This window comes from Megalopta genalis, chromosome 10 (assembly GCF_051020955.1).
Source record: "Megalopta genalis isolate 19385.01 chromosome 10, iyMegGena1_principal, whole genome shotgun sequence".
In the NCBI taxonomy this organism is placed as follows: Eukaryota; Metazoa; Arthropoda; class Insecta; order Hymenoptera; family Halictidae; genus Megalopta; species Megalopta genalis.
The window spans coordinates 13,952,840-13,968,033 of NC_135022.1; the positions used below are offsets into that span (position 1 = coordinate 13,952,840).

General features: G+C 40.9%; 1 protein-coding gene across 10 annotated transcripts in view; it reads left to right on the top strand.

Moving 5' to 3' along the window:
• Positions 1–15,194, top strand: part of sif (guanine nucleotide exchange factor still life) — a 64,371-nt gene that overhangs the window by 32,601 nt on the left and 16,576 nt on the right. For 7 of the 10 annotated variants that reach the window (XM_033470068.2, XM_033470066.2, XM_033470076.2 and 4 more), the window contains exons 13-26: positions 2,795–2,940; positions 3,024–3,291; positions 4,948–5,091; positions 6,134–6,316; positions 7,101–7,169; positions 7,536–7,790; positions 9,160–9,330; positions 9,556–9,742; positions 10,863–11,126; positions 12,556–12,839; positions 13,664–13,858; positions 13,991–14,099; positions 14,242–14,421; positions 14,517–14,635. In XM_033470068.2, the coding sequence (XP_033325959.1) occupies positions 2,795–2,940; positions 3,024–3,291; positions 4,948–5,091; positions 6,134–6,316; positions 7,101–7,169; positions 7,536–7,790; positions 9,160–9,330; positions 9,556–9,742; positions 10,863–11,126; positions 12,556–12,839; positions 13,664–13,858; positions 13,991–14,099; positions 14,242–14,421; positions 14,517–14,635 (2,574 nt within the window). The remainder of the gene's footprint in view (positions 1–2,794; positions 2,941–3,023; positions 3,292–4,947; positions 5,092–6,133; positions 6,317–7,100; positions 7,170–7,535; positions 7,791–9,159; positions 9,331–9,555; positions 9,743–10,862; positions 11,127–12,555; positions 12,840–13,663; positions 13,859–13,990; positions 14,100–14,241; positions 14,422–14,516; positions 14,636–15,194) is intronic. The other 3 variants (XM_033470075.2, XM_033470079.2, XM_033470070.2) reach the window with 2 other exon arrangements.

Sequence of the window (15,194 nt, forward strand, 5' to 3'; positions counted from 1 at the left end):
ATATTTACTTTTAATCGCGGAATAACAAGGTCTACTCGTTCACGAATAATTCGGACATCGGTAGCCAGGAAGCGGATATGTTGAACGATCGCTTTCACGTTTGTCGATCGACTCGAACGAATGTTTGTCTAATGTTTGCTGGGAGAATCGCCGACGGTGGTGCTATGGAAAACGAGGATCTCCGTCGAGAGAGCAACGATCGTTTCCGTACGATGCCTCGGAACGAGGTATAGGATTGAGACGGGTTCACGAACACAGAATTCATCCAGTGAACGAAACGACGGATAAAACGGTTTCACCCGCTGGAAATGTCGATCGCGGGGAACAGCGTATAGTAATCAGCCGCATAATATTCAGGATCGTACGAAAGAGGGAGCCGATATATATTTGTACATATATCTATATCTCGCGGGATCTCTAATAAAGTGCAAAGGGCTAGTTGCCTTAAGTAGCGATTAGAATCGTGTGTACAAAATAACAATCGAACGGAGACGTTCCGTCTCGCCGGTTGGGTCGCTATCTCTATAATGTAATATATGTAGACGTGTACGTACAATAAGATTTAGTCGATACAAAAAAGAGAGAGAGAGAAAGAGAGAGAGAGAGAGAGAGAGAGAGCAAGAGTGAGAGTAAATATCAGAAACAGACCAGGTGGCTGGTGGTAGTGGCGGTAGCGGCGGTGGCAGCGGCGCCGATGGTGGATCGTAAGTTTCTCGCACCGACAGGAGGGTTTGTGCTTCTTCTTTTCGTGTTTTCTACTCCCACCCTCGACCACGTCCCTGGTCCCTCGCGTTCCCGTCCCTCTTTCACCTGGCTACCACCACCGGAATGATCGGTATCGCCGAGCGATCGAACAAAGTCATTATTTTCACCCCGTGAAACATGCTGTACGCGAGTCGGCTCTGCATGTTCTACTTCGCGTGCACACTCGTAATCAGTCTGTTGCGTGTGCTCGCAAAGGACCTGGAACCACTGGTCGCGGCCCTTCTCGAGCAGACTCTAAGGACCCGCGAGCCAGGGAAAGAATTCTGAGAGCGACGCGAGAAAGAAGACCACGCGGAAAGAGGCCACGTGACGAATGCTTATCGGGCGAATCTTTTGCATTTAGAGATCGATACGATTCGGTGCGTCGCGGTAATCGAAAGAGACATTGACACTGCGGTCACGTTGTTTTCGTCCTCCGAGGAGCGACACCGTCCTCGCAACAGCGCCAGTGAAATGACCGATTACGGAATGTTTCTCCTCGACGCGGACCTGTCCGTCTCTCTGTTCCCGATGACGGCAACGTCGGCGGTTGTTCTTTGATTCGGCACGGCGAGAGGGACAAAGCAACCACGAATAATGGTAGAGCCGAGATGGGCGATCAAATGCACGAATAGCACGTTGAATTTGCTGAATCCGAGCAGCAGCTACACGGACCTGAGGTCGTTGTACAAGAAACGTTGCAAGAAGTACTTCTGTCTCTGCAGAAGGCACACGATCAGCGTGATATGCATTAACGATTCGCGGAAACTGTACTGGTTCAACTGTAGGAACGTCCGGGAGAAGGTGAACCTTGACGGTTACTATTACAAGCTGCTCAGGGTGATCGACGGCGCCCTGAACACCTGGGCACAGCATTACATCGACGGCCTCAGCCTGACACGCAAGGAGATCATGTACAAGATCAACGGCACCGCCAAGACGAACATGAAGCTGTTAAAGGAGGGTTGCTACTGTCATTACCATCCGCACATGACAGCCGACGCGTGCAACGCCGACTTTCTGAAAAAAGTTGTAAGTTTCTGGGCCGGCGAAGGCTTTAGAGGATTGCGCGACAAGCTCCGCGGTATGACGAATTATGCCAAAAAGGTAGACACGAGTTTCCGCGTAATCGTTTTGTTGCTCTGTTGCCGATGTATATTTACTTTTTTTACCGTTGCCGTTCCCGTCCCACGCTCCACCATCCCGTCCTTCCCACCCTCCCGTAATATTCGTGTTCCCCACTTTGTTTCTACCCCCTTTCTCTCCCCCCCCCCCCACTCGTCTCTCTATGTATATATTTACTATTTTGAAATATCACGTTCACGAACACCCGTGCCATTCGGTGCGTTGTCACCTTTGCCTTCAGTTTCATTTTTATCGGTTCCATTGAACAAAGCAACCCACCCCACCTCGTCCGCCAGCCCCCTCTCCGCCTAACCCCCCACGATGCAACTGCATTCGACGTTTCCCCACGAGCATGGACCATTTACTGCATTAAAATCCATGCCACACGTCCATGTTAGCTCGAACCGGCATTCCCGCGGTAGATGGAGATTAGAGTTCCTCGGATGGTGTACTATTTTTATAAAATGTCGATATCTATTTACACACATTCAAGGTTATTCACGGTAATTATTCATGAAACTGTTGCTAGATCACACTCTCCTTCTGCACCGTACACAACGCCGTTGCGTGTTCGTCTCTCTCCGTTCTCCCGTTGTCCCAGTCGTTGTTACCGTGGCCGTCTCTCGGTTCCGATCTTCCTTTTCTTTGAAACTGTGTAAATTCAGTGCACGCGCCACTCCGATGTCGAGCCCGGTGTATTCGTACCTAGGATATGTATGTTCTACAAAGTTTACGATGGTTATATCATACACAGTAGACGATAAATAATTACACACGGCAATTTCGCTGGCGATCGAGGTTGTCATTTCTCACGTAGTTCTCTGTATTTAATGCCGATGACGAGTCTCGGTTCTACTTTATTGCTCGCTCGCACCGTGCCCGACCGGTCGAGCAACCGGAGAATCAGAATGTCCGAATGTTGCAGATGTCCGACGACGACAGAATGTCGTTGACGACCGCTGTCAGCGACGACGACGACGGCGAGAGCGTGATCAACTCGCCGTACCGTGGCAAACAGAATGACACCGCCGCGGCTTCCTTCAACTGTACCGGGGCGGTTCGAAAGGCAGGGTAAGTGTCGTCGACTGGTGATCGGACGAGGTGATGATCGAGAAGAGCCGCGGTAATGATCGGGGATCGATCGCTGCTCGCAGGTTCCTCAGCGTGAAGAAATGGCTCTTGCGGAAAAAACATCAGATCGAGCTCGCGAGGAAAAGAGGATGGAAGGATTACTGGGTCTGCTTGAAGGGGACCACGCTGCTATTCTATCCGTGCGAGTCCCAGGAAAGCAGAACCATGGAAGCGGCGCCCAAGCATCTGATCATCGTCGATGGCGCGATCATGCAACCGATCCCGGAACATCCGAAAAGGGACTACATTTTCTGTCTGAGCACCGCGTTCGGCGACGCGTACTTGTTCCAAGTGAGTACGGAATCGGTGTTCCATCCTCGCGTACGCGTGCCGCGTTGTCCGAAGAGTTTCGAACTTTTCGAGTGTGTTTCACCCGCGGAACTTTCGCGACGGCATTAGATTCTGGAGATCGTCCGACGTTTTTGCGAGACGCGAGCGAACGAAGTTGCTTTTCTTGTCGCGAAGCAATCGGAAATGCTATCGGAGACCGTCGTCTTCGATTATAGACAGTTTTCCAGGAGAATAATAAGTTCTTCGGCGAGTTTCGCGAACGTTGCAAACGTGTTTTACCGCATTCGCGATGCTTTGAATATTAAAGTCTAAATTCGTTCTTCTCCCACGACGTTCGAGCTTCTACCTAACTGTTGTTACAAATGGAAGGAAGTCACGACATGTTAAGAAAGTATACGGAATCTTGTAACCGCGTCATCGTTGCTGCATTATTTTCGATTCGTGTCACTGGTAGTTCACTTCAAGTATTTCTACGTTGTGAGAACGAGATTTCTTCTGATATAATAGAACTGAATTATTAAAAATATGAACGACCACGTTATCAATACGTAATGTCAACAAATTCCAAGTGTTACAACATAGTGTTTCACGTTGCCAATTTCATTGTTTATCTCTACCGCGAATAGTACCTACCTCGATATATTTCTACATGCTCCAATGGACATTATCAAAGGACATTTTTCTTCAATTCTTTTACTCGTTACTTCGAATGCGGTTTTAATTATAAATTCTGTCGTAGCTGATCGGTGAAGGACGGCGCGATCTTTCTCTACTAATACACCTATGGCAGTTTATTGTTATGATTATTATCCTGTGTCGTCACGCCTCGGGTTATTGACTTTTACACAACAGCGAACTATAGCTTTTTCATTAAACCTCCGCAGCACATTATCCGGCAAATATAACAGCTTGGAGTTTGCGGAACAGTTCACTCGATTTATAAGAATATTATATATTCTTTAATAGTACGTTATCGATATTAAATATTTATTCGTAACGAACCCGTTGTTTACCAGTTGTAGATTCTCTTCGCTTTATGCTTTCTCCTGTTTTTGAATAATATTTTATCGATCCACGTTGTATTATAATCCGTTTTATATAATCAATTTTATATAAAATAAAATTAAAATTGATACTGTCGCACAACGTAGATGTAAAAGTCTCGTACAAGTGTCTTAAAATAGGACTTCCTTTTTAAGATAATTGACTTCCAAAGTTTGTCTAGCGTGTAAGCATCGCAATTTCCGAGAAGTAGGGAAGGGCAGCCATGGTCAGACGAGCCGGCAATTCCCCGTTTACGTGAATACTGATATCTTGAACTGTTCCAAAAATATACAAATTCCATAAAAACGAAGCAATTTTTTTTTAACGAGACGCTATCATTTTTTACTGTAGACAATTGATCCTGTTCACCTTCCTGCACCATGAAAATTGATTTTCCCAAATAGCGTCTTCCAATTTATAACTAACAAAGAAGCGTTATTCTGGCCGGCGTAATGTCATTCTTTCAGATTTAGAGATTTCTGATAAAAACATCGTACAAAAGAAACGATATTCTCCATGTTTTCGGCGCATTTGACCATGCCACTTCGCCGCTTCCGTTGCAAATCTAGAAGCACGTTGTGGAAAGATGTAAGTGTTGGTCGTTTGCATTAGGCACCCTGTCAAGTGGAGCTCGAGAACTGGGTAAACAGCATCCATTCGGCTTGCGCTGCTGCATTCGCTCGTCATCGCGGCAAGACCGGCACACTTCATTTGCTGCAGGAAGAGATCTTTCGATTGGAGAAGGCAATAGAATCGGTAAGTAATTAGTAGACCGCGGATTTGATGCGTTTACGACGAAGATGAATAGAAGCGACACGAAACAGTAAGATCATTAGAAGAACTTCTCTTTATTTCTTTAGAATAGTTATTAATTTTATGCGCTCGAACGACGACTCTGAGACGCCATCAAAAATTGTTGTACCACGTTTCAAATTGATTTTAATATCATGGAATTCGTTTACGTTCAAAACACTGTGCAAAGTGTAACTATTGCTGGAGTCACAAAATTCAATTTTGTATGTATAAAATGAAAATACTATAGGTCAGAGAAACTATTTTAGATTTCGAGTTAAAATGGCTTTGAGCGGAAAAGGTTAAAGTCTTGAAGGGTGCAGGACACCAATATACAGTGTAACTATATAATAATAATATTTATTCACCATTCATACAAAAGGTTTTAGGATATATTAATTGCACATTTGTATAAAGTGCACTTAATCTAAATTTTTCTTCTAAATTATACTAACTTATATCTACCGAACTTTCTGATGAACAATTATTGCTTCTTTTATTTCCTCGTTCTCTTTTCGAATGCCCTATATTAGGAGAACCTAAAAATAGTGTCACACCGTCTCAACCTATTAACCTTTTGCACTACGATCTCTTTTGCAGCTACGTTGTTTAGAAATTCAATAAAGCTCCTTAATAATTTCCTTAATGGAACGAGACAATTTTTGTTTCGCGTGTCTGAATTTACTTTCATTCCTAGCTCGAGTCTAACTCGTTGCGATGGTGCAAAGGGTTGAACATATTAAGAAAAGAAATCAAAATCTATCAACTTGTTAGGATTGAAGCTTCTTTATTTTGCATAAGAATTTGCAGTATAGCGTAGTGGTTTCGGAAATAATTGACGAATAAAAAATTATTTTACTCTTTTAATTTGTTTATTTTCGAATAAAAAGAAATTAACTCTACTACCCGAGGGCTTAGAACCAAGCTGCATTCGCTGCAAGACTGGAAAGGAAAATCGGTTTAAAAAATGTGCAACGTGAAACGTTTTTGCATTTCGTATTCGCAGGACCACAAATTAAAGCATATGGCTGATCTGCAGCAGTCCGTCGTGTCCGACGTGGAAACGAAGCAACAAATCAACAACCAGATCGTCCAGTGGGAAGAAAATCTGGAACGGCTCCATTGCGAGCAATTTCGTCTCAGGTGCTACATGGCTAGTCTGCAAAGCGGCGAGTTACCTAATCCAAAAGTAAGCAGCCACAGGTTCCCGCATCGCTTTTAATCCTGCTGCAGCCACGGTTGATATCCATACGCTTGAACTGATGTTGAGAAAGGAGCGACACATTACATTAAACGCTTTTCGCCGACCGCGAAACCGATCTTGGTAAAACGGGAACACGATTCGATGCAAAACAGTGCTAAACGCATTCTCTCAAAACTTCTCGCGAAACATTTATGAACAGTCGATTACCGATCAGGGAGTCGTAGGAAATATTACGAAGGATCTCTCTGTATATCTGTCTTGGTCTCTTTTTCAACATCTCTGAAACAGTATGCAATAGGACATGATCCATTTAAGGGTTGAAATGTGATTGGGTCGAAAGAGGTGCCAAGAATGCAGCGGAGTCAACAATGCGTTTATTCTTTGTACGGCTTCGATTAAGAATAATTCGTTTATCGTAGAAATCTAACTGGGCCGAACCAAATTGTATTAAGTGCAGAGATTGATTCGGTGACTTTTCATTAAGTAAATTACCAGGCTCTCTGACTGTGGCATTTACAGAGCACTATACGATACATGTATATATATATATATATATAACTTCACAATGACCGGATGCTCGAGAAACATCAACGACGATCGGGTTCGATAAATCAGTAATTAGACACTGCATTCTTTCCGCATTTGAATCGGAGGAAAACGATGCCGAGGCCGAGGCAATGATCTGTATATCATTTGTCCCTTTCGATCACTTGAACATTATCTCTGACTGACACACATTTTAAAACGTTCGACTTTTTCTTCCATGCGGGGATTCATCGAGCGCCTGAAAGACGGAACAAAATCACCAAAATGGGGAATATTTCGAGGAACGAAAAACGTATGGCTTTTCTACACATAAACGATAACTTTTTTTTTCAAAGATGCACCGGATTCGTTTCGAACATTCGAGACCATACACGCACAATTTTTCAGTCTATCGCCACCGATCGAATTTTATTAGAAAGAACGGTAAACGATGCAGGCTAGATTATCGCGTGCAGGCCGTCCGCGGGTGTCCCGATATATCCGGGACCGTGTATCCTCCATTAACATCCAAGACTCATCCGTATCGATCACTTGAACCCCGCAAATAGAATCCCGTGCAAGTTTTACAAGCGCCATTTTCCGCTAGATTAGTAGGGGGCAGCCTTTCGATACTGAGACCAGGATTGCCGCGATTCAACGTACTTCTTACTCTTTGCAGAGCTTGTTGACGCACGTATCGCGTGCCACGAAGCAAACGTTGAACAAGCTGGGCGTCTTCACGGTATCGTCTTTCCACGCTTTTATCTGCGCGCGGAGCCGCTCGTTGCTGAACAATCTGTTGTCCGGTCGAGGAGCGACCAAAAGAAGACCACCGTTGCTCTCGAGGTCCAACAGTGGATCTAGCAGGCGATCCCTTCAAATCTCCTCCAGGGACGACGAGAAGAGTGTGAAAGTATGCGTGCCCGAAAACCAAGTAAGCCTCTTGCGATTCGCGCATTTTTGTGAACAACGTTGTGGACTGCTTAAAATGCAAGAGAATGTGTAAATTAACGAGGTCCAATAGCATTCTCAGTTTCCTTTTACAAGGAGCAAACTTTTAGTTGACGAAAGAAACTTTGAAGGCTACATTTAGTTTAATTCGTGGTATTGAGGAGAATTTTGATTTACCGTGATCTTCGTATGATTTATAGGCTAGTGAAGCTCGCGTTACTGTGGTGTGATCAATTGCGGTGCCTTTGGTATGATTTCGGACATAATTAACTTTATATTCATACACAAGTAATGTTAGAACAGAACAGGACACGTTACATATCTTTATGTTCTCTTATTTTATTTATTTTCGAATAAACAAATTTGTTCACTCTTTTATTTTTATTATTTTATGTTGTTTTCTTCAGTGAAGTTTTTGTTTACTTTTTATTTTGTTTATTTTTTAATTAAAAAAATATAATATGTCATATTCGATAAATATAGGGTCGGTAAATTATGCCTGAAAACAAACCAACGGGACACTAATTAGTCACCCGATCCTAATATCATTGTCATGTGGGTACAAGTTTTATGATTTGAATGGCATTCATATAACACGAATATAATTGAAAAGGTCAATTTAATTTTTGTGAAATGACGTATGAAAATGAATATTTGCATAAAGATCTGCAGTTTTATTAAGAAGAGATAAAAATTTCTCTTTGCAGTTTGATAATTAAGAATAACGATCTTGTGTGTGTTGTGACTGCTTTGTCCTCCAGTCCTGCAGTCTATCGTTAACATCTTGAAAATGGAGTAATTGTTGCAAGCTGTTTAATAAAAAAAATCATTACTTTAATTTTGATTCGAAACATCTTTTTTTACTTTACAAGAAGAAGGATAACGTTTATTGGCATTTCACTTAATACAGTCTAACGCTACTGTACAATGTGCTGCAAGAAACATTGAATTGCGACATACACAAATTACTAAATTCCAAACATCGATAAACGACTGCAGTAGAACCTCGATTATCCGAACTAAGCAGTGCGACATGAGTGTTCGAATAATAAAACAGTGTCAAATCTCATTTGTATAGTAAATCGTTTTGCACATGGGTTGCCTTAGATTGACTGATCGTGGAACGTATTTGTAGAATGACAAATTCTGATATTCACAAACTGGGTAATCGAGGTTCTACTGTATTTACATGAGGAACTAAAGAAGATAATTAAATAATTAAATATCTGTAAATCTGCAATCATGTCCACTAGTATTCTTAATACCGTCAATTTCGAGAGAGAGAGAGAGAGAGAGAGAGAGAGAGAGAGAGAGAGACTGCTGAATAGAAAATTACTTGTCCCGATTTTCAGTTGGTGTCTGTTCTACTACGCGATGCAATGACGGTAGAGGAATTCCTAGCAAGCGCTTGCAATAGGAAGAACCTGAACCCGATGGAGCATTTCGTCCGTGTGAAAAAGCGACGCGATATGGAAGACCATAATTACTTCGTACCTCACAGGACTGACGCCATAGATACTTACGTAAGCACCGATTCTATTATGTTGTTGGACACCATCGTTGTATCATGCTGTCATACATCATCCTTGTATCGTGCTATTAGACATCCTTGTATCGTGCTGTCATACATCATCCTTGTATCATGCTGTTAGACATCATTCTTGTATCATGCTGTCAGATATCCTCCTTACATCATGCTGTGAGACGATGAACAACAAAGTTCGATATATCGGTAATGCTTGTTTCAGTTGCATACCCACGAGATCGTCGAAGTGTGCGCGAAAATTTTGTACCAGGTGGAATTGCAAAGAAACACGCTCGAACAGATGTGGGGCTTCTCGGTGGAGGCAGAGCTGATCGAAAATTCTGACAGACAGGACGAACTGTGTTGTTATGTTAGCAGAGTGGAGGACAAGAGTGTGGCCATGCAAAATGGTAAGTCGCTGTCGTTCGGGAATTCACTCGACAACAGATTCTTCCACCGTTCAATCCTTCAGTAACGGAATTTTTTCATATCTGCGTGACACATCTTTATTTCTTTGGTGCACGAGCAAAAGAGTATACCAGAGTTACTGGTTGTGCAGAGGAGCACAGTTAAAGTAAGCAATATAATCAATATTTGCGTATGCAATATAATGCAAACAATAATGTAAATCATATAAAATCAGATGTTAGATTTTGGATGCAAGGGTTGACAGCAAATTGCTTGTTCTACTAGACTTGCAAAATGGGTATTCTATTTCGAAACACTCCTCTTCCTTTAGAGACCACGACTTCTATTATTTTCACCGAAATTCGGCTTAAAATAAAAATAATAGTACAGATTTTGTACAACAATTAATTTTACATGAATGAAAATAATACTCTTTTGCTCATCCACCAGAGATCCATCGATTCTTGTGGACGATCCGTAGAATCATTTTCTGCAAAAAGCATGTGTATAGCTTCTGTAATGCAGATCTCGGCAACTTTTATTTGATATAAAAATAAAACATAATTTGTAAGCAATATTCGATATAATATTTCAAACAACATCATTACAAGTATGCCCCGAGGTCTGCCGTAATACAACTTTCAAATGATACCACGCAGAGTGAATGCAGGGTCCATTTTGACCCACGGTACATTTACATTTTTACGAAGTATCATGTCTCTAGAAAATTTGACTTTCCTATGAAATGAGACTTTGAAATAATCATAACAGCCTCGAGGAATACCCTGTCAATCAAGATTAAAACACGAACAATGTAATTTGATGTGGAAGGCACGCGCGTATTGGTCGATCGGCTCCCGGCATTCTTCATTTACCCTTTTCTCCGATCTAATTTGAAAACGAAGGTCGGATAAACGCCAGAATACACGACCTTGACGACAGTTTCTTTTCCCTGCGACACGCGTTGTAACCCTGCGATTTCGAACGGCATTGAGGGACATTGATTTTCGCGCAGATTGCTTGCCATCGGTAAATCGAACACGCGTCCACTTTGTGCCACGTGTTTCCCCCCTCCGACCTGACCTTTCGGTCTGAAGATGGACGCTATTATGCTACTTCTAGGTATCATTAAAGGTGACGAGATCATGGTGATCAATGGCGCCATTGTAAGCGATCTAGACATGATGTATCTAGAAAGCGTATTACAAGAAGAGATTGGCCTGTGTATGATGATGAGGTCTTCCCGAACCGAACCGCCGGATCTCACGGGTATAATGAGGGTGACGGATGACATAATTGAGAGTTTGGTTTGTCCACCACCGCCTTCCGATCCACCGGTTAGCGAGGAAATGATTTCCGGTTTGATCGTTCCAGCACCTGGATGGAGTAAGGCTTCTTCCTTCTCTCCCCCGCCCTCCCTGCCCCTTGACCCCTTTGTCGCCTATCCTTATCTGAAATTTTTTATAACTTTCTTTATCCAAGTCAATTTACTGTTCGACGACGTTTCCTCCTTCGTTCGATCGTGGTCCACACAAATGCTCGACGAAAAGTATTTATCAACTAATTTCACGCGTTCGAACACTTTTCACTTGTCACGAACACTACCTTCGAAAGAGCACCATAAAAAACTGACTACAGGTTTTGCACGCGAAACTAATCCTTTGGCAAATCAAATTCATCCGTTCGCAAATTAAATTGACTTGTGTTCGTAATTATTTGTAATGAAATACGTGTTGAATCGAAAGATTGAGCAACAGATGAATTTGAAACTTCTGTCGGACTGCGGACCTTTGTGCCAAATAAAAATTCTCTGAGTTAGTTGGAAGAAAGTTGAATGAAAATATCTTCTTTCTCTTCCGATAATTGTGAAAAGTCGAAGATAATGCGACGATGTCCTCAAATTTTTCCATCGTTTTTGGTCATGAATGCATATGTATTATACACTTTTCAAATGTTTCATATTAAAGAAAGATTTTGCGCATTTTGTGGATATCGATGTGAAACAAGCCCTAAGAAGTAAATATTATCCGTATCTATTTTTATTTTTCGTGATACTCTATTTTTGCTTCCTTCTTGCTTCAATATCGTGTCAACAAGAGTATAGATGTAGGCCCATGTGGGCGTTATTTGCATAATTATTCTGCCCACGTATACTGTGCACGCGTATTTGATTAAAAACAAGTGTCATGCCAGGGATGCTTCGTATCTTCGCAGTAAACAGTCGTTATGATTTACAAGTCATTTCGTTGAATACGTTACACTCTCTCTTATTCAATTGATAATATTCATCTTTCCATTTATGTTAATCTTTCTTCATCGTACTGTATATAGCCAAAGAAGACCCAATTTAAACAAAATTTATATAATCATAATTGTAACCGATTGAAAGGTGTACGATTACACTGAAAAGATCGAACTTGATGCATCAATTCACAAGTAACAACATTAGAATATGCACCTGTCAAAATCACTCAAGTTGAATCCAAACACTGCTTGCTGCGATGTACACTAATGATCAAACTGCGAATTTTATAGAATTATGCTATCAAATGAAGTACACAATTTTTAAAGTTTTTCGAAAAACTTAAGAACATTGCTATGTCATTTTCGACTTAGAAAAATTATTGATAGAAGAAATACATTTTGTTTTCTGTTATTTGCAACTGACTTAAGTAATGTTGATTTCGCACAGAAATTCGCAGTTTATCGATGTCCAATATGTAAGGGAGGAGGAATCGTTTAAAAACGAACAAAACGCACGTTCTGTCTCTAAAACGAACCCGATTAACGAGGACCGGTGATTTTGTGAACGTAGGTAAGGAGAGCATCGCGCAGGACTGCACGTCGACTCTTCATCCCGATAATGGCAAGCAAGCGTCGTCTCGCACAAATTCGTTTGAAATTGAAAACTTGCTGAAAACCGCCGAACAAGTGACGGGAATTTGCCGATCGCCTGGCGAAACTAGAAAGTCCAGCCCTACCGGAAGCGTTGTCAGTTCTCATTCGCAGGCTATGACGCCTAGCCGACAGCTGAGCGACGCAGAAAAACTGAAAAAGGTCATTCTAGAGTTGATCGAGACAGAACGGACTTACGTGAAGGTGAGTGTCTCGCGATCGATGTTCTTTGGACGTCGAAATTCGATCATGGCAGTTAACACTGTAACTCAAATACCTAAAACTCAAAAACTCAAAAACAACCTAATAAATGAAACACAATAAATAAATATTAATAAATAAATATAATAAAAAATAATATAAATAAATATATATAATATAATAATATAAAAAAACAGTTGTTTGAGAAATTTTTGTAAAAAAGATAACAAAATCGTATTTATTAGTGAAGTTGAAGCCACTAATCGCAAAATGTGAGGAAAATTGTTTACAAACTACATGATTAAAAGATCTCAATTATTGATCACTAATATCAATTATAATTAACACTTCGAGTACCGAAAATCAACCCCAATAATTCCTACAAAACCAAAATAATTCAATCAATGAAACTGAGATTAGAACGTTAATATTTATCATCGCAGCTGGTATTTTAACTCTACTTCATTCTAAACATCCCAGTAAAATTCAGTGAAAACTGGACAAAACGTAATGTCATAATTGTAATAATTTTCGATAACGGGAATTTATTGCACTTATTTATAACAGCTATTTAACACATTTTTCTTAATAGATGATACGAATAAAATTTATTGTATGCACGAAAAAAGTCATTGTGCTACAAATCTCAAGTAAAAAGTATTTTAATCCTAAAATTATATACAAATTCTTTCGAACATAGATACAGAAAGAATTAAGAAATTTCGTAATCCGAGCATACTTTATAATAAAAATGGCGATTAAAGCAACACGTGTTAGTGACTCGGATTTGGCAGGGCTAGTGTTAATAGGCGTATATATATTTTTAGAATTTAAACAATTTGCTGGAGAACTACCTGGAGCCCCTTAAACGTGAGACTTTCCTATCGAATGCAGAGATAAATGCGTTGTTTGGAAACATTCAGGAAATCGTTACGTTTCAACGACAGTTTCTGCAGAATCTCGATCACGCGATCGAGATGGAGGCTGATTTTAATAGTTTTGATCATCCCAGTCAATTTAAGGTACGTGATACAAATGCAACGACATATGTATATATTTGAATGCGTTACATATGTATACGCAAACTTAGATACTTAGCACGTACGTTGCGTCGCTTCGTTCTAATGTAACGACGAGTGTACCGATTTTTAAAGGGTGTCCTGTTTTCCATTGGAAGTGCCTTCTTATATTACGTAAATCACTTCAAGCTATACAGCTCGTTTTGCGCCAGCCACTCAAAGGCGCAAAAAGTTCTCCATCCAAGTGAGTGGAACTATCTTTCTTTCGATCTTCGTTCTGTGTCTCGGAGTAGCGTCGTTTTCTTAGCAGTACCTACCCCTTAGAGGATTCACTTTCTTTAATTCCGCCGAAGCTTCTCGATGCCAAAGTTCTCCGCTTGTTGCAGACGAGGGAAATCAAGCTTTACAAGAGTTCTTGCAGGCAAGAAACCCAAGACAACAACACTCGTCGACTTTGGAATCCTATCTGATCAAGCCTATTCAAAGAATACTGAAATATCCTCTGCTGCTGCAGCAGCTACGGAATCTAACCGACGAACGAAGCGAGGAACATCAACATTTAATCGGTGAGCTTCCTGCTTTAGCACATTTTATTTCATTATATCATCGAAGAACTTGGGCCACCTTTTCTCGCTTGCAATCACTTGCTTTTTAATTACAGAGGCGCTAAAGGGCATGGAGAAGGTCGCGGAGCACATAAACGAGATGCAAAGAATTCACGAAGAATACGGAGCTATCTTCGATCATTTGTTCAGACAACATCAGAAATCATGCAAACAGGTAAACGAAGGGAACACGAATTTCTCTTTTGTTCATCAACGATGCCGGGTCATTTTTCGATCGTATCAAAGTTTCGATTGTCTTAGACCGGAACTAATATTTCGCACTATTTTTCATCAGCTTGTTTCTTGGGAAACAGAAATGTGAAACACTTGTTTTAAGTCTATTTAATGATTTCCATTGTTTACCACTTCTTTAGGAGGTCGAAACAGCCTTTCAGCCGATCTAAACGGCTGATGCGGCGATATGTCATAAAAGGGAAATGTATATTGTGTAAAATGTTGCATAGAAAGCATAGTTATATTTTTGTTCTTTAATCATGCACATTGTTTACCTTTTGCAGAATATTTAATATCGCGTAGTGTCTTTACGGAATGAAGAATTTAAAGAATGATTTCATCGGAAGATACCTATTTACGCTAAAAACTTCAAAAAAATTTTAACTATGACGCGCCAAAGTAAAAAATCTGGAACAATTCTGAAGCCAGAAAAACATTTTCTTTTTATGATCTGTCGAATGTCAGCCATTTAATTCAGACGAGGGGTAGTTTTTATCCCC